The sequence below is a fragment of the Paroedura picta genome, chromosome 15, assembly GCF_049243985.1.
Source record: "Paroedura picta isolate Pp20150507F chromosome 15, Ppicta_v3.0, whole genome shotgun sequence".
NCBI classification, from domain to species: Eukaryota; Metazoa; Chordata; class Lepidosauria; order Squamata; family Gekkonidae; genus Paroedura; species Paroedura picta.
In genome coordinates this window covers 18,091,962-18,106,967 of record NC_135383.1, presented here as the reverse complement: position 1 = coordinate 18,106,967, position 15,006 = coordinate 18,091,962, and the positions used below count along the sequence as shown (strand labels likewise).

The 15,006-nt window shown below is 49.3% G+C and overlaps 1 protein-coding gene across 5 annotated transcripts in view; it reads right to left on the bottom strand.

Annotated features, from left to right (window-relative positions):
* ABR (ABR activator of RhoGEF and GTPase) overlaps positions 1-15,006 on the bottom strand; it is a 131,224-nt gene that overhangs the window by 40,171 nt on the left and 76,047 nt on the right. For all 5 annotated transcript variants that reach the window (XM_077311828.1, XM_077311830.1, XM_077311829.1 and 2 more), the window contains 9 exons: positions 14,512-14,564; positions 12,890-13,030; positions 11,889-12,010; positions 10,809-10,974; positions 8,528-8,650; positions 6,574-6,649; positions 5,915-6,019; positions 3,414-3,488; positions 2,318-2,415 (listed from right to left, as the gene is read on the bottom strand). In XM_077311828.1, coding sequence (XP_077167943.1) covers positions 2,318-2,415; positions 3,414-3,488; positions 5,915-6,019; positions 6,574-6,649; positions 8,528-8,650; positions 10,809-10,974; positions 11,889-12,010; positions 12,890-13,030; positions 14,512-14,564 — 959 coding nt within the window. The remainder of the gene's footprint in view (positions 1-2,317; positions 2,416-3,413; positions 3,489-5,914; positions 6,020-6,573; positions 6,650-8,527; positions 8,651-10,808; positions 10,975-11,888; positions 12,011-12,889; positions 13,031-14,511; positions 14,565-15,006) is intronic.

Sequence of the window (15,006 nt, the reverse complement as noted above, 5' to 3'; positions counted from 1 at the left end):
GGAAAGGAAAGCAACCTGGGTGTGCTACTCTTGGGATATTGGCTGGGTGCAGTGAAAAGGATGGGAGTAAAGCAGCAGCATCCTGACCCAGATAGCCCAATGTTAGAAGCTAAAATGGGCTGCCTGGTACTGATAGAAGAAGAGCTGGTTCTTATATGCCGCTTTTCTCTACCCGAAGGAGGCTCAAAAGCGGCTTACAATCACCTTCCCTCTCCTCTCCCTACAACAGACACTCTGTGAGGTAGATGAGGCCTGAGAGGGCTCTGACAGAACTGCTCTAACTGAACCATGACTGGCCCAAGGTTACCTAGCTGGCTGCATGTGGGGGAGTGGGGAATCAAATCCAGCCCGCCAGATTAGAAGTCCACACTCCTAACCACTACATCAAGCTGGCTCTAGGAACCTAGGGCTACTACACAGAGACAGACAATGGTGAACCGCCTCTGAGCATCTCTTGCCTTCCAAACCCTTTGGGTCACCATAAATTGGCTGCAAAAGAGCATCAGAAGAACCTGCTGAATCATAAATAAACCGGAGTACCAGAAGCCACAGAAAAGCTTAACTGTGGGCAACCTAAATGTTACTATAAATGGCGCAAGTAGTCCTCGCATACAACGCATGACAATTAGGCGCAACGGCAGTCTGCCAACTAATTAAGACATCATTTCGAGATCTTCTTCAGAACTGTTTCCATTACGGTCCCATTTGTGCATAGCCCCCTACAGACCTTGTTGGCGACCTTTCCCTCTTTATTATCAAAGCTGTACATGACAGTCAGAACTGCGTACAAGAATCTGCATCACAGATATAAGATCTAAATGTCCCCTTTTTGGCTGATGTAAACAACAAGGCCATTCTCCACTGCTAACAGAAAAAGCTCTGAAGTAGAAAAGAGCAAGAATCCAGTAGCATCTTAAAGACAAACAAAATCTGTGGCAGGGGAAGAGTTTTTAGGACTCACGAAAGCTCCTGCCCTGCCACAAATTTTGTTCACCTTTAGAAGAAGAGGAGCTTTTTATTATACCCTGCTTTTCACTGTCTGAAAGAGTGGAGCTGAGAGAGCTCTAAACTGTACCATGAGTAGAGCTCTAAGAAAACTGTGACTAGCCTAGGATTACTTAGCTGGCTGCATGTGGGGGAGTATGTAACCCGCCACGGGCCGGCCTGTCCAGGAGTGGCGGGCAATAAATCCGACAACAACAATACTCCTACTACTCATAATAATAACAACAAAATGCTGGGAGGAGCAGGGTATAAATCGAAAAACAAATAAACAAACAAATGCTGGTCTCTAGCTAGAGGCATCCATGAGGGTTGAACGTGGCTGAGGCCTGCAGTTCTGGATTCGAGTCCAGAGTTTGCAGTAAGGCCCAAGCTGCCCCTAGCACTAGATGTGGTGTTTGGCCCTAAAAAGCAGCAATAGGGAAGAAACATTTGAAACAGACCCCAGGAGTTGGGGAGCGGGGCTTTCACCCCTGTGCAGTTCCTACAACTGCCCCCAACTCCCAGTCATTGTTAAGTCCCAGGAAGGGGAAAAGAGTGGTTTCTCAGCCAGGTTATTTCTCCCTACTATGGCTTAATTAAGCCAGGGATGGAGGGAGGTGGATTCTGGGAAATGGCTTAGGCAAGGGGAAGACTCCCCCTTCCCCCCCCGCTTGCCCAGTACCAGAGTCCTAAGAACATAAGAGCCCTGCTGGATCAGTCCCTCTATTCCAGCATCCTGCCTCACACAGTGGCCAAGCAGTTCCTCCGGAGGGACACAATAGGGCAGAGAGGCCGAGGCTTAAAACAGCTCCTCATCTGGAAAAACTCCCCCAGCTGCTGTTGGGGTCTGCCCACAGTTGGAATTCCAGTCCTGGAGCTCCAATTCTGTTTGGCCCTCGGAGAAAATGCCAAGCAAGACAAAAGTTTTGGCCCTGCTGTGGACCTCCTGATGGCACCTGGGTTTTGACCACTGTGTGACCCAGAGTGTCAAACTGGATCAGCCACTGGCCTAACCCATTCCAACACTCTGCGTCACACAGTGGCCAAATCCTAGGTGCCACCAGCAGTTCTATCAGCAGGGTCAGAACTCTCACTGGTCCCCCCAGCATCACTGCTCCGGAGTTCTAATCCCCCAGTTTTGGCCGACAAAAGATCCTCAGGAGTTCGTCTCTTTGCCTTAGTTGAATTGTGGGGTCTAAATTCATTCAAGGACACCTTGAGAATGCCTCAGAAGATCTAAAGGCTCCTATTTCTCCAGGCAAGGACAGAAGATGCTCTAGGTGTGGTCAGGCCCACAGATTGGCTGTGCCACCCACCCCCGAGCTTTGCTCACCTCATTCCACTGGGGCTCAGTTGTGTCACGGAACACCCGGGTTTTGGCTTTGCTGACGAAGTACCCAAAGGAGTCCACTTCCAGCGTGCAGTAGAGGTCTGCGGAAAGGGAGGGGGGTCCTGTGAGGACAAGGCCATTTGTGGCATCTTCAGGCAGGCTTATGGTGGACCAGGATCACTCCCACCCCATCAATTCACACTGCAAGCCAGGCTGAAGGGCCCCAAAACCTGGCAAGGGCGTGAATTAGAAAACCAGCAACACGAGAAGGCTTGCCATTAATGGCGGGGAAAATCTAAATCATCATCATCATCATCATCATCATCATCATCATCATCATATTTTCACTACCAGCTGCTGACCTCCTGAACAGGCAGGGTCACTAACTCCAAGTTGGGGAATTCCTGGAGATTTGGGAGATGAAACCTGGGGAGGGGCCTCATTAGGGTATAATGCCATGCAGCCTCTGTTCCAAAGCACCCATTTTCTCCAGGGGAACAGAGCTCTGCAGCAATTCCGGGAAATCTCCAGGCCCCAGTGGGAGGTTCCAAAGAAGAATTCCAGTCGGACCCACAAAGTCAGAAATGGAAAACAAAGTTCCAAAGATATGGCAAAAATTAATAAAGCTCCAGGTGTGAATGTTAAGCCTCTGTTCTCATATTATAAAAACAAATCAGGACCAAAATGAGGCTCCAGGTTATACACTTGTTTTCACAACACCTTCATCAGTGATACACCTTCAAGAGACCCAGATTCACCCTCTTTCAGTTTTATTTATTTTAGTCAAATAGCAAATAGACCCAGTTTGCTGTTTGACAGAAGGGTCTCCAGAAACTTTGAGAGCCGTGGGCCATATTGATATTAGAGTGACCCTTGGCCCAATCCAGCTGCAGACCAGGGTGCCATCCTCTCAAGTGGGTGCACCAGGGCAGGGGAAGAGGGCGCTTGCAGGGCACCACGGAAGAGGCCAGGGAGCACGGCTACATTTGGGGACGGGCAAAAGAGCCTCAAGGGCGGCTTCGTCAATGACAGAAAGAAAGGCATGGCTTGGATTTCTCTGCCTGTCCTGAGCCAAGCCTGGGCTGGAGGAGGCACTTACTGGCAGATTGTTTGAAGCCCTTGGCAGAGTGGACGATGACGTGCAAGAAGCCGTACATCCCTGGAGGTTCGTCGTCTGTGGAGTGGAAAAGCCAAAGAGTTTGGGGTTAGAAAAGATTCCTCTCAAGCACCGGTGCCTGCTTTTCGTCTTTGTGAAACCAGAGAGCGTTTGGGAACGGAGACAGGTTGGGCCTTAATGCCAGAAACGGTGTGCCCTAAGAAATACTTTGATAAAATGAAGGCACCCACGAGCAGACAGCTCCTGCTGATATAGGATGCTGCCTCTTGTACCTCTGCATGCTCTGGAGCCACCTCCTTTGGATCAGACTCTGCTCAAAGCGCCACAAGACACGTCAGGCAGTGTCTCTGAGTCCAGTGAGACTGCCATGTTTGGACATCCCCAATGCAGAGACAGAGATGCAGCTCCCATCTCTGTACCCGTCACTATTCCAGATACACCCTCTTTCCGTTTTATGTATTTTTGCATCAATACCCCACCCTTTCCCAGAGGCTCAGGGCACCGTTCGAAAGGATTAAAATATATAAAGAATGAAACGTTAAAGATTAGGTTTTAAATTTTTTAAACTTAATAATAATGAAATATAACATAGCTAAAACAGTTTCCAGCTGCCTTCTTCTCCCAAGTGAAAAAAGGGGGAGGGATAAAAATATTCGTTCATATAATCATTTTGTTGGATGGGTTTGTAGACGCAGAGGCTAGCAGACTCAAAACTTGTTCAAGGCCTCAACCATCGGCCTGGCAGAGCAGCTCTGTCTTGCAGGCCCCGCAGAACTGGTTAAAGTCCCACAGGGCCCTGATCTCAGTTGGTAGTGTGTCCCACCAGGCGGGGGCCAAAGTCAAAAAGGCCCCGGCTCTGACTTAGACCAGATTTATTTCCTTGGGCTGGGGATCCTAAGCAGGTTTTGTTTGCTAGAACATAACGTTCTTGGGGGGAACATCATGGAAGTTGCCAGGCATGCTCGGAACAAGACTCAGAGAAATATAGATGCACTGGGGAACCAATCGGGCAATAAAATATCCAAAATGGACTTATATAGAGTTTTCTATCTTGAGCAATTCTTTATTCTTTATAATTTCACACAAGTCCCGATGCGTTTCGCCTTACAGCTTTTTCAAGGGACAATGGTTTTTATATTTAAGGACCAACTTCAACTTTATAAAGGAATCTCTTGACAGAGTCTAAGGACATACGAACAATAACTAAACGTAGTTTGTGGCGCTCCAGACTCAGGCAGAAATCTATGCAGTGTGCAAAACAACCCCCTCCCCACAAATTCTTTGGGGTGTAAAAGTGCACTTCTGGTTTCAATTCAGAAAGCGTGCATACCTCAGCTATCAGAAGTTTGGGAAACAATAAAGGGGGGTGGGGGCTGCTGCATGCTTTTATTTCTGGGGAAGAATTGAATCCTACATGCCAAATTCACACAGTAACTCCAAAAACAGGGTAGAGGGCTATAGCTTAGGTTCTTATATGTTCTTATAGGTTCTTATATGCCGCTTTTCCCTACCCGAAGGAGGCTCAAAGCAGCTTACGGTTGCCTTCCCTTTCCTCTCCCCACAACAGACATCCTGTGAGGGAGTTAGGGCTGAGAGAGCCCTGATATCACTGCTTGGTCAGAACAGCTTTATCAGTGCCATGGCGAGCCCAAGGTCAACCAGCTGGCTGCATGTGGAGGAGCACAGAATCGAACCCGGCATGCCAGGTTAGAAGTCCGCACTCCTAACCACTACACCAAACTGCCCCCAAGATTCCCTTCCACATTACTAAGCAGCCAAGGGGCGGATTTAGATCAGAGTAAAACAGCTGGGAGGAAATATTTAAACTTTAAAAAACGTTTTCTCCATGCCCCCCATATAAATTACCACCCCAATGTCCTATTACTACGAAGCTCACGGCCCCCAATTTTTACAATGGGAAGCAGCTCAGAGAATACAAAAGGAAGGACCCTTCTCTGTGCTACCACTGTGGTCCCAATCCTAATTCCTTCCCACAGAGCTTCTTTGAGACATTAAAATAGATATTAAGGGATCTGATCATAAACCCCCTCCCTCCCAAATAGAGCAGCTCAATCATGTGGCCACAGGGCAGAAAGCCATAGGGTCAGGGAAGAGACATGCTAGGGGGAAAACCCTGCTTGCATAGTGCCATCTAGTGGCTTTCTGTCTCCTGAGTGGCACATCAGCACCCAAGACGTAAGAGGAAACTACCGGCACCTCTGCATGTGTCAGATGAAACAGAACAATCTTCCTTCCCTTCCTTTTCCCGCAACAGACACCCTGTGAGATAGGCGAGGCTGAGAGAACTTTGACAGAGTCCAGTTCTCCAGATCAGAGGCAGCCGCTCTTAACGACGACCCCACACTGGTTCTAAGGACACCAGTGGCAAATCACTAAGCCCAATACAACCCCCCCCCACCTGAACTACGGCCTGGGGGAGACTGCCATAAGGTCTAGAGAGGAGGTGGATGAGAATCGCTTACCGTCCTTATTGCTGGTGACTGGAAGGTTGTGCACAGTGCGTAACTTGAAGCAGGAGCCCGTGAGCACTTGCAGTTCCACGGAGCTGAGCACGAAAGTCTGGAGGTCTGCAGGGGGGGTGAGAGAAGGAGACTTAGCGGAAGGCCATGAAGTGGTAGAGCAGCCCCCGCACAATTCCTGCAAGATGGTTCGGACGCTGCTACAACCAGGTCCTTTGGAGATACGGCGGCCAGAACTATATGCAGTATTCCAAATGAGGCCACACCATCGCTCCATATGGGGGCATTACAATATCGGCCCTTTTAGTCCCAATCCTTTTCCTAATAATCCCTAACCTGAAGTTTGCCTTTTTCACTGCAGCACGCTAGGTTCACCCTTGCCTGCAGCTACCCACTAAAAGCTTTTCCCCTCTCAGTCTCAGCAGGTTCAGACCCCAATAACAAACATATCCTTGAAGTTGGGATTATTTTTATCCCTGTGTGCATCACCTTCAAGCTGAAGAGGGGAATATTGCAGAGATCAGCAGCATCCCTACAACTGAGAGGCACTATATGGAGCCAAGAGCTCATACAGGGAGCAGTGGAAAACCAAACCAGCTTTGCGTTGCCCACCTGACACTGCAGGGCCCCTCCAACAAGGAAAACATTCCTGGGCGTCTCACCTTTCTTTTGCAGCTTCTGGATGGCCTCTCTCCATTCTGCCCGCTCATAGTCAGAGGAAAGCAGGAACAAGTAACTCTGGAAAGGAAACAGGGAGGCCTCAATGCAGAAGGGCAGACAGTCCCTTGGCCCTTCCCGTACATGTCAGAAAGGAGGGATTGGATACCTCCAGAGACCTTGTGGAATAGCAGGAGCTGAAAAAGTGCCCCACATTCAAAGATGAGTAACGTTTTTAACTGGATTGGAAATGTTTAAAATTCAGACCTACAAGTTTTGGGGAGTGTGTCACAAAGTGCCCTTAAGCTATAAAAATGACAAATAACCCAACTTGTCATTCTAGAGAAACTAATTTTTTTTTTGACAACAGAACAAAGCTTGAGTCCAGGGGCACGTTTAAGACCAACAAAGTTTTATTCAAGCTTGACACTATATCTGAAGTCTATCTGAAGTGTGCTTATAGCTTGAATTAAACTGTGTTGGCTTTAAAGGTGCCTCTGGACTCAAACTTTGTTTGCTAGAATGTAATGCAATTTGAGCCTCTTGTGGCGCAGAGTGGTAAGGCAGCAGACATGCAGTCTAAAAGTTCTGCCCATGAGGCTGGGAGTTCAATCCCAGCAGCCGGCTCAAGGTTGACTCAGCCTTCCATCCTTCCGAGGTCGGTAAAATGAGTACCCAGCTTGCTTGTTGGGGGGGGGGGGGGGTAAACGGTAATGACTGGGGAAGGCACTGGCAAACCACCCCGTATTGAATCTGCCATGAAAACGCTAGAGGGCGTCACCCCAAGGGTCAGACATGACTTGGTGCTTGCACAGGGGATACCTTTACCTTTACCTTTTAATGCAATTTACAATGGCAGATTAGCATGTCCGCCCAGCCTATCACCCTCCCTCAGAGAGGAGGCGGCTGTAGGGTCACTCCATGCTGGAGGGGAGACAGACGGAACATGGCAGCAGGGTCTAAGTTAACTGCTCACAACATTCTTCAATCAAAAGGGGTACATCTGAACATCAACCTCCAATTCTGATATATTTGTTTCCTTTACTGTGTCTTCCCTCCAGAGTGAAGCACAAACTAATCGTTACAGCAGGGGTAGTCAAACTGCGGCCCTCCAGATGTCCATGGACTACAATTCCCAGGAGCCCCCTGCCAGCGAATGGGAATTGTAGTCCATGGACATCTGGAGGGCCGCAGTTTGACTACCCCTGCGTTACAGTATAAACTAAGTTTGTAATTCCAGTTTGGTCCTTGCATCTGTCAAACAATTCCAATATACTGTATGCTAATTTTCTGCTCACCTATATGTATGGATTGGTAATTTCTATTTCACTGTATCTGAAGGAGTGCGCATGCATGCAAAGGCTTATACCCAGAATCAGACATTGTTGGTCTTAAAGATGCTGCTGAACCCAAATTTCATTGCTTTACTCCACCACAGCTACCCACCTGAATGCATCTGAGGAAGTGTGCGTGCACATGATAGCTTGTCCCCAGAATTAACCTTTGTTGGTCTTCAAGGTGCCCCTGGACTCCAATTTTGCTCTGCTGCTTCAGACTGAAACAGCTGCCCACCTCAACCTATCTGCCAAAGTGTGCACGCTCAAGAAAGCTTCTACCTTAAATAAAACTTCATGGTTCTTAAAGATGCCACTGGGCTCAAGCATTTTCCTTCTGCATCAGACCAACACAGCTACCCACTTGAATTTAGCACCAAACCACAGTTAGCACAATCCTTTGGTTAACAAACCAACCCCAAATTCTAGTATGAAGTCCTGGGTTTGTACTAACCAAAAAACCTTGGTTTGTTTGCATTTGTTCAAACCACAATTCAGGGGAATGTCTCCACAGAGTCATGTCCACAAGGCAGCACTCGTCTCCCTCCCCTTCTTGGGTTTCCGACTCTGCCTAGCAGCTCACTTTTCTCCCCCCCTCCCAACCCCCACAAGGATCTGTCCATACCTTGCCGTTGCGGTGATGGATGCGGAAGGGGATAGAAGGAGAGTTGAGCAGAAGCCAGAATTCGTTGTCGAACATTTTCTTCTTCAGGCGCTCCATAGCTCGGCTCTGCCCCTTGTTGGCCTTCTGCGGAGGAGAAGAAGCTGGGTTGGAAACCCGTTGGGCTGAAGGTTTGAACACTGGCACAGAGACCTTGATTTCTCAGGCTGATATCAGGCCCAAAGGAAGCAAGCCTAGCCTCGACCACGCCTAGCTTTTTCGGTCCTGGCTCCTACCTGGTGGAATGAGCTCCTGGGAGAACTGCGGGCCCTGCGGGATTTGTCAGCTTTCCGCTCCTGTAAAACGGAGCTCTTCCACCAGGTCTATGGTTGAGGCTGGGGTCAGCGAATCAGGGACATCGCTCCTCCCCAGGAGTCGGAGTGTATGCTACTCCCCCATCCTTTCCTCTTCACCCCTTTGATAATGGGGGAGGGATGGGATTTTTAGCCGTCATGTTAGTAGTTGATGTTTTAACGGGAATTTTAATGGGGTTAGTTGTTGTGACCCGCCTCGAGCCTGTTGGGAGAGGCGGGAAATAAATCTAATAATAATAATAATAATAATAATAATAATAATAATAATAATAATAATAATAATAATAATAATATGGGAGGGGGTGGATGGGAGGGGGGCTGTTTTTTCTGGAAACATCTTCAGCTTACCCACCATGTCCGAAGAAGCTGCCCTATGCATGCTTATTCTCAACTCACCTGGATTCAAATCCATTTTAGAGACCAGCAAGATTGGGGGGGGGGGGGGATATAAACTTTCAATGTTTATGCCTCCCAGATCTCACTGGTCTCAAAGTTGCTACTGGATTCCAATCTAGCTGTTCTACAGCAGAGCAGCAGAGTTACCCTCTGAAGCCAGATCAAGAAGGGCAGTCATGTTAGTCTATCTGTAGCACAAGAAAAGAGCCACTGTTTTACTTTGCTGACCTTTCTATCAAGGAGTTCATTCCAGGACTATCTCACCCATTATCAGCAATTTCCTGCCTCTCTCTCTCCAGGCCTCCCCAGGCGGAATGGCCTCCGTGGACGCTGTCCTTCCCAGGCTCCACCCCAAATCTCCAGGAATTTCTTAACTTAGGGTTGGCAACCATTTTCAACAAATCTTCATCATCGGCACTGGCAATCAACGAAGGGTATAAACTCAGACAACAAGCTCAGTATGGCTGAATCAGTATGGCTGATTTATAAAGCGACTAGCCAGGGGTACCCATGACTTTCTTACATAGTCCTCTAGCTTAGTGGTCCCCAACCACCGGGCCGCAGCCCGGTGCCGGGCTACGAAGGCCCTGGCACCGGGCCACGGCTCCCTCTCCCCGCCCACCCCCCACACAGTAAAAAACTTCCCAGGCTGCAAGCTTGCAGCCCGGCAAGCTTCTTACTGTGGGAGGGGGGGGGGAGAGGGAAGCAGGGCCCCACACGCCGCAATGTTTATGCCTCCCTGCTGCCGCCGGTCCCCAGCCTCAAAAAGGTTGGGGACCACTGCTCTAGCTCTATGAGATGCGGCCATACTGAGTTTGGTGCCATCCTGAATTCATGCCTTTTTCTGATTGCCAGAACTGACGATAAAGTTTTGTCGAAACTGGTGTATTACTGGAAGCCTGCTCAGCCGACAGCATTGCTAAATGGATATTTTCTCCCTGGGTTGCCAAGACTTGGATGTAGAATAAATAAGAGTAATATACATAGTATTTTATTGTTTATTAGCACGCTCAAGTGTTTTGGCAGGAAATGCTTGCCAAGCCAGCGCTGGCAGTAGAGGATACCACCCACAGTAATGGGTTTAAACTATGTCTAGACCAGTACTAGCTAGATATTGGGGGGGGGGATTCACAGCCCAAGTAGTTGGCTGCCCAAGGAGGTGGTGAGCTCCCCCTCGCTGGCAGTCTTCAAGCAGCGGAAGGACAGATCCTTATCCTGGATGCTTCAGGCTGATCCTGCCTTGAGCAAGGGGGTTGGACAAGATGGCCTGTATGGCCCCTTCCAACTCTATGATCCAATGGAGCTTCCATGTGCAGAGGCAGAGTTGCTCTGAGTTGCAGGAGCAACAGGGAAGGTCTGCTACTTTTCAGCCCTGCTTGTGCACTTCCATAGGCATCCCCTGCTAGAGACCAGCTGCTGGACCAGATGGACCTCTTGGGCCAATCCCATGAGGTTATTCTGATTGCACACTTATCACCCTGGGAACCCGACACCTCGGTGGTGTCCTCTCCTAGCCCCTAACCCTGGGCACACACCTCCTTCTGCACCTCGCTTTTCATAGAGGAAATCTTCATCTTCATGTCCTCCAAATCGTGGTCAGACATGGCGTGGACATGCGGGCAGGGGTCCAGCTCTTCGAGGGAAGGGAACACCAACTCCGCCAAGGGCACGTACCACTTGCAATCATACGGCTGATGTTTCCTGTGGAGAGATGGGGATTGTCAGAGGGTTGATGGCCTGTATGGCCACTTCCAACTCCATGATTCTTCTACGAACCTGGCTCTCTAGATTAGAGTCTGCCACTCTTAACCACTACATCACACTGGCTATCAAAGCAGCTGACAAACACCTTTCCCTTCCTCTTCCCACAACACAGAGGAGGTAGGTGGGGCTGAGAGAGCTCTCAGAGAACTGCTCTGCGAGAACAGCTCTAAGAGAACTGTGCTATGGTGGCATAAAGAGAAACAATTGCAAGCTGCTCCACAAGTATTAGGAGAAGAAGTTTTGGTTCTTATATGCTATTTTTCTCTACCTGAAGGAGTCTCAAAGTAGCTTACAGTCACCTTCCCTTTCCTCTCCCCACAACAGACACCCTGTGAGGAAGGTCAGGCTGAGAGAGCCCTGGTATTACTGAAAAAGAAGAAGAGTTGGTTCTTATATGCCGCTTTTCTCTACCCAAAGGAATCTCAAAGCGGCTACAGTCGCCTTTCCTTTCCTCTCCCACAACAGGCACCCTGTGAGGGAGGAGAGGCTGAGCGAGCCCTGAAATTACTGCTCCATCAGAACAGCTTTATCAGGGCTATGGGGAGCCCAAGGTCACCCAGCTGGCTGCATGTGGAGGAGGAGCGCAGAATCAAACCTGGCTCACCAGATTAGAAGTCGGTGCCCTGACAGCTACACCAAGCTGGCTCCCAAAGCATATTAAGTATACTTTCGATTTTTCTTATGAAAATACTCATATTTTTAAATTTTGCTGGAGACTGTCCATGTTACCAAGGGCCCATCACTCCATTTGCACTAACAATCCACAGAAGGAAAGGCGAGCAGGGGACAGTGGGTTGGCCCCAGTCTCTCCCTCCCCTGAACCCATTATTCCCCCCTCCGCCAAGCCTCACCCCGCTGCTGTTTTCTTCAGTTTGGCACAGAGCAGCACATCCGTAAAGAGGAAGACGTGGCGTAGTTTGCGGGTGCCTTCAGCCATCTCCACCAAGAAGCCATCTTTGACCAGCTGCCGGGTCTGCATGTGAAAAAGGGAGATGGTGGGGGGCCGTTACTGTCTCCTCCTCCCACAAACACACAAAGCAGAGACAGACCCAGCCCAAATCCCTGGCCAGGTACAGGACTCACTGGAGAATCTCTGAGGTCGTTTTAAGAAGGGTGGGATAAAAATGTAGAGAGATGCCTACATTTCTCTAAGCCTAAGATCCATTTTAAAAGAAAACAATTTGGGGATTTCCCCCCCCCCATAAAAAAAAATCAGTGACGAATTGATAGATAAATAAGTGTGCAGTGAATTTAAAATGTAATTTTAGGTAGACAAATGAACTGTGGGACAGGAAAGGGAGGAGGAGGGCCACAGCAGACTCTCATAGCTGGGTTATCTGCACCTCACTTGTTTAGGCTGCGAAGACAAAAGCAACCTGGGCACTGCCCCACAGGTGTAAAAGATGCACTGAGTTATCTATATCCCCTCTGTCTTCACCTTCCCTGCCTCATGTCCCCCTGCTTTCTTCTAAACAACATCAGGGTGTTGCTACAAACCTACTAATTCCACCCACCCAACACTACCAGAATTTGGGGCCAGACAGGCAGTAGGACTGGGACTGATGAAAATAGATGGTCCTTCGAAACACCTGGAAAAGCATGGTAGGCATGAAATGCAAGAGAACGCTACTAGTCCTGATGTCTTGGGGAAAGGGTTGGATGGATCCACCAAGATCTTTACGGCTACAATGTTCTCCAGGCACAGGGACAAACTACCTCTAGTCTTTCTCCCTTGCTCATGGGCTTCCCCAAAGGCACACGGCTGTCCCTTGCCAGAAACAAGGAGAGTTGGGCGAAAGGGCTCTTCAGCTCAACCTGTGGGGTCCTCCCCCAGCTCCCCCCCTCACCTCACCTCCCCCTTAGGTGTGGTGACAGCCGTCCTGCGGGGATCGATGTCCTCGTTGATGCTGGAAAGGAAGTTCTGGGAGATCCGGAGGGCATCCTGCAGCAACGGGTAGTCTGGGTGGTCCGATGGCGTGTGCTTCAGCAGGTCCTGACATGAGAGCAGTGAAGGTGAGGGGGGAAGCTTGCTGGCTCCTAAGCCCCAGTAGCCCAGATCAGCCTAATCTCATAAAACTGAAGAGCTGGAAGGGGCAATATAGGTCATCTAGTCCAACCCCGAGTCACAGCTTGGAAGATAAGCGTGGTTGAATGCGGCCACTACTTGGATGGCAGACCACGGAGGGAGACAGGGGATGTTGTGCAGAGGAAGGCAATGGCAAACCACCCCTGCTCACCTCTTGCCTGGAAAACCCCACGTGGAAGTGCACAGATTCTCCATGAAGAAGAAGAAGAAGAGTTGGTACTTATATGCTGCTTTTCCCTACCCGAAGGAGGCTCAAAGCGGCTTACAGTCGCCTTCCCATTCCTCTCCCACAACAAACACCCTGTGGGGTGGGTGAGGCTGAGAGAGCCATGAGATTACTGCTCAATCAGAACAGCTTTATCAGTGCCGTGGGGAGCCCAAGGTCACCCAGCTGGCTGCATGTGGGAGAGTGCAGAATTGAACCTGGCATGCCAGATTAGAAGTCCGCACTCCTAACCACTACACCAAACTGGCTCTCAGTTCCTACCTGACAACACATTCTGAGCGGGAGAGGGAGGAATCCTAAGTGGCAGAAGCTCTTCCCTTTAAGAATGTGTTGAGTGTGACCCACCCTCCTTTTAGGAAGGGGAGAGAGTTCCAGCAGTGGGGATCATTCACATGACCTTGGGGGTTACCCTTCCCCAACAAGACTGAGATCAGGGAAGTCCCAAGTTTAATTTTTTCTTTGGCCAACTACTTTGGGCAAACCGCTTCTCAAGGTGTCCATCCACCTTCTAATAGAGGAATGTAAGGACCTGCCTTACAAGGATGTGATTACAAGGACTACTGATATAATACCGGTAAAGAACATTAGGAGAGCCCTGCTGGATCAGACCAGTAGTCCATCTAGTCCAGCATCCTGCCTCTAACAATGGCCAACCAGTTCCTTTGAACAGTCAACAACAGGGCAGAGAGGCTGAGGCGTTCATAAGAACATCAGAAGAGCCCTGCTGCATCACAGCAGTGGTCCATCTAGTCCAGCATCCTCTCTCACACAGTGGCCAACCAGGCGGGGGGGGGGAGGCATAGAGGCCAAGGCCTTCCACTAATGTTGCCTCCTGCTCTGGGATGTAGAGACTTAGTGCTTTGAATACCCTGTAATGCTCTAGTTTATAGATACTCTCATGCACGAATTACAAATCTCTTTTAAGCTTGTGGACACCTTTGGTATTTTGAGAGGAGGCAGCCCCGCTTTAATGGATAATTCTCTTTGTTGGTCATTTTTAGTATTCGGGGGGGGGGGGATCAATTCTCTCCTTCTGGTAGTTGCCACAAAGGAATTGTTCTCTTTTCTCTCTCCACCCCGCCTCCCCATGTCAGTTTACAGGGATTTGCATGCTGGCGGCAGCAACGATGCATAAGCCGGCTCTCTTCTCATGTATACTCACGTGCAATACGAGCGTGCTCCGGGTCACACGGTCTATAGGCTTATACAGCAGTGCTACATGTTGAGAAAGGGGAGAGAAATGCAAAATCCAGGTGAGAGGCATTCTGGGACAGTGATCCCCTTTCTCATCCCCTAGACTTGTGCTCGGCCTCCACCCGGATCCTAGCCTCCCTCCACGCATTCACTGCTCCATCAAAATTGGCCCCTATCTCAGTCACCAGATACAGGAGCAGTGGAGAGGAGAGCATGGAACATCACCGCCCAAAGAGACCACAGCTTCAAAGAGATACAGGAAATGGTAGGCAGCGTTATGATTTATGGATCAGTATCTGCGCTCATTTATTTTGAGGTCCATGCCCCTACTCTCTGGTTCAACCAGTTTTTGAAATGACTAAAAGCACTACAGAACATGATGGCGGAACAGACATCACAGGTATGGGCCAATCGGCACAGTTCACAGCCAGTTTTCATACATCTGCCCACTCACAACTAAGCT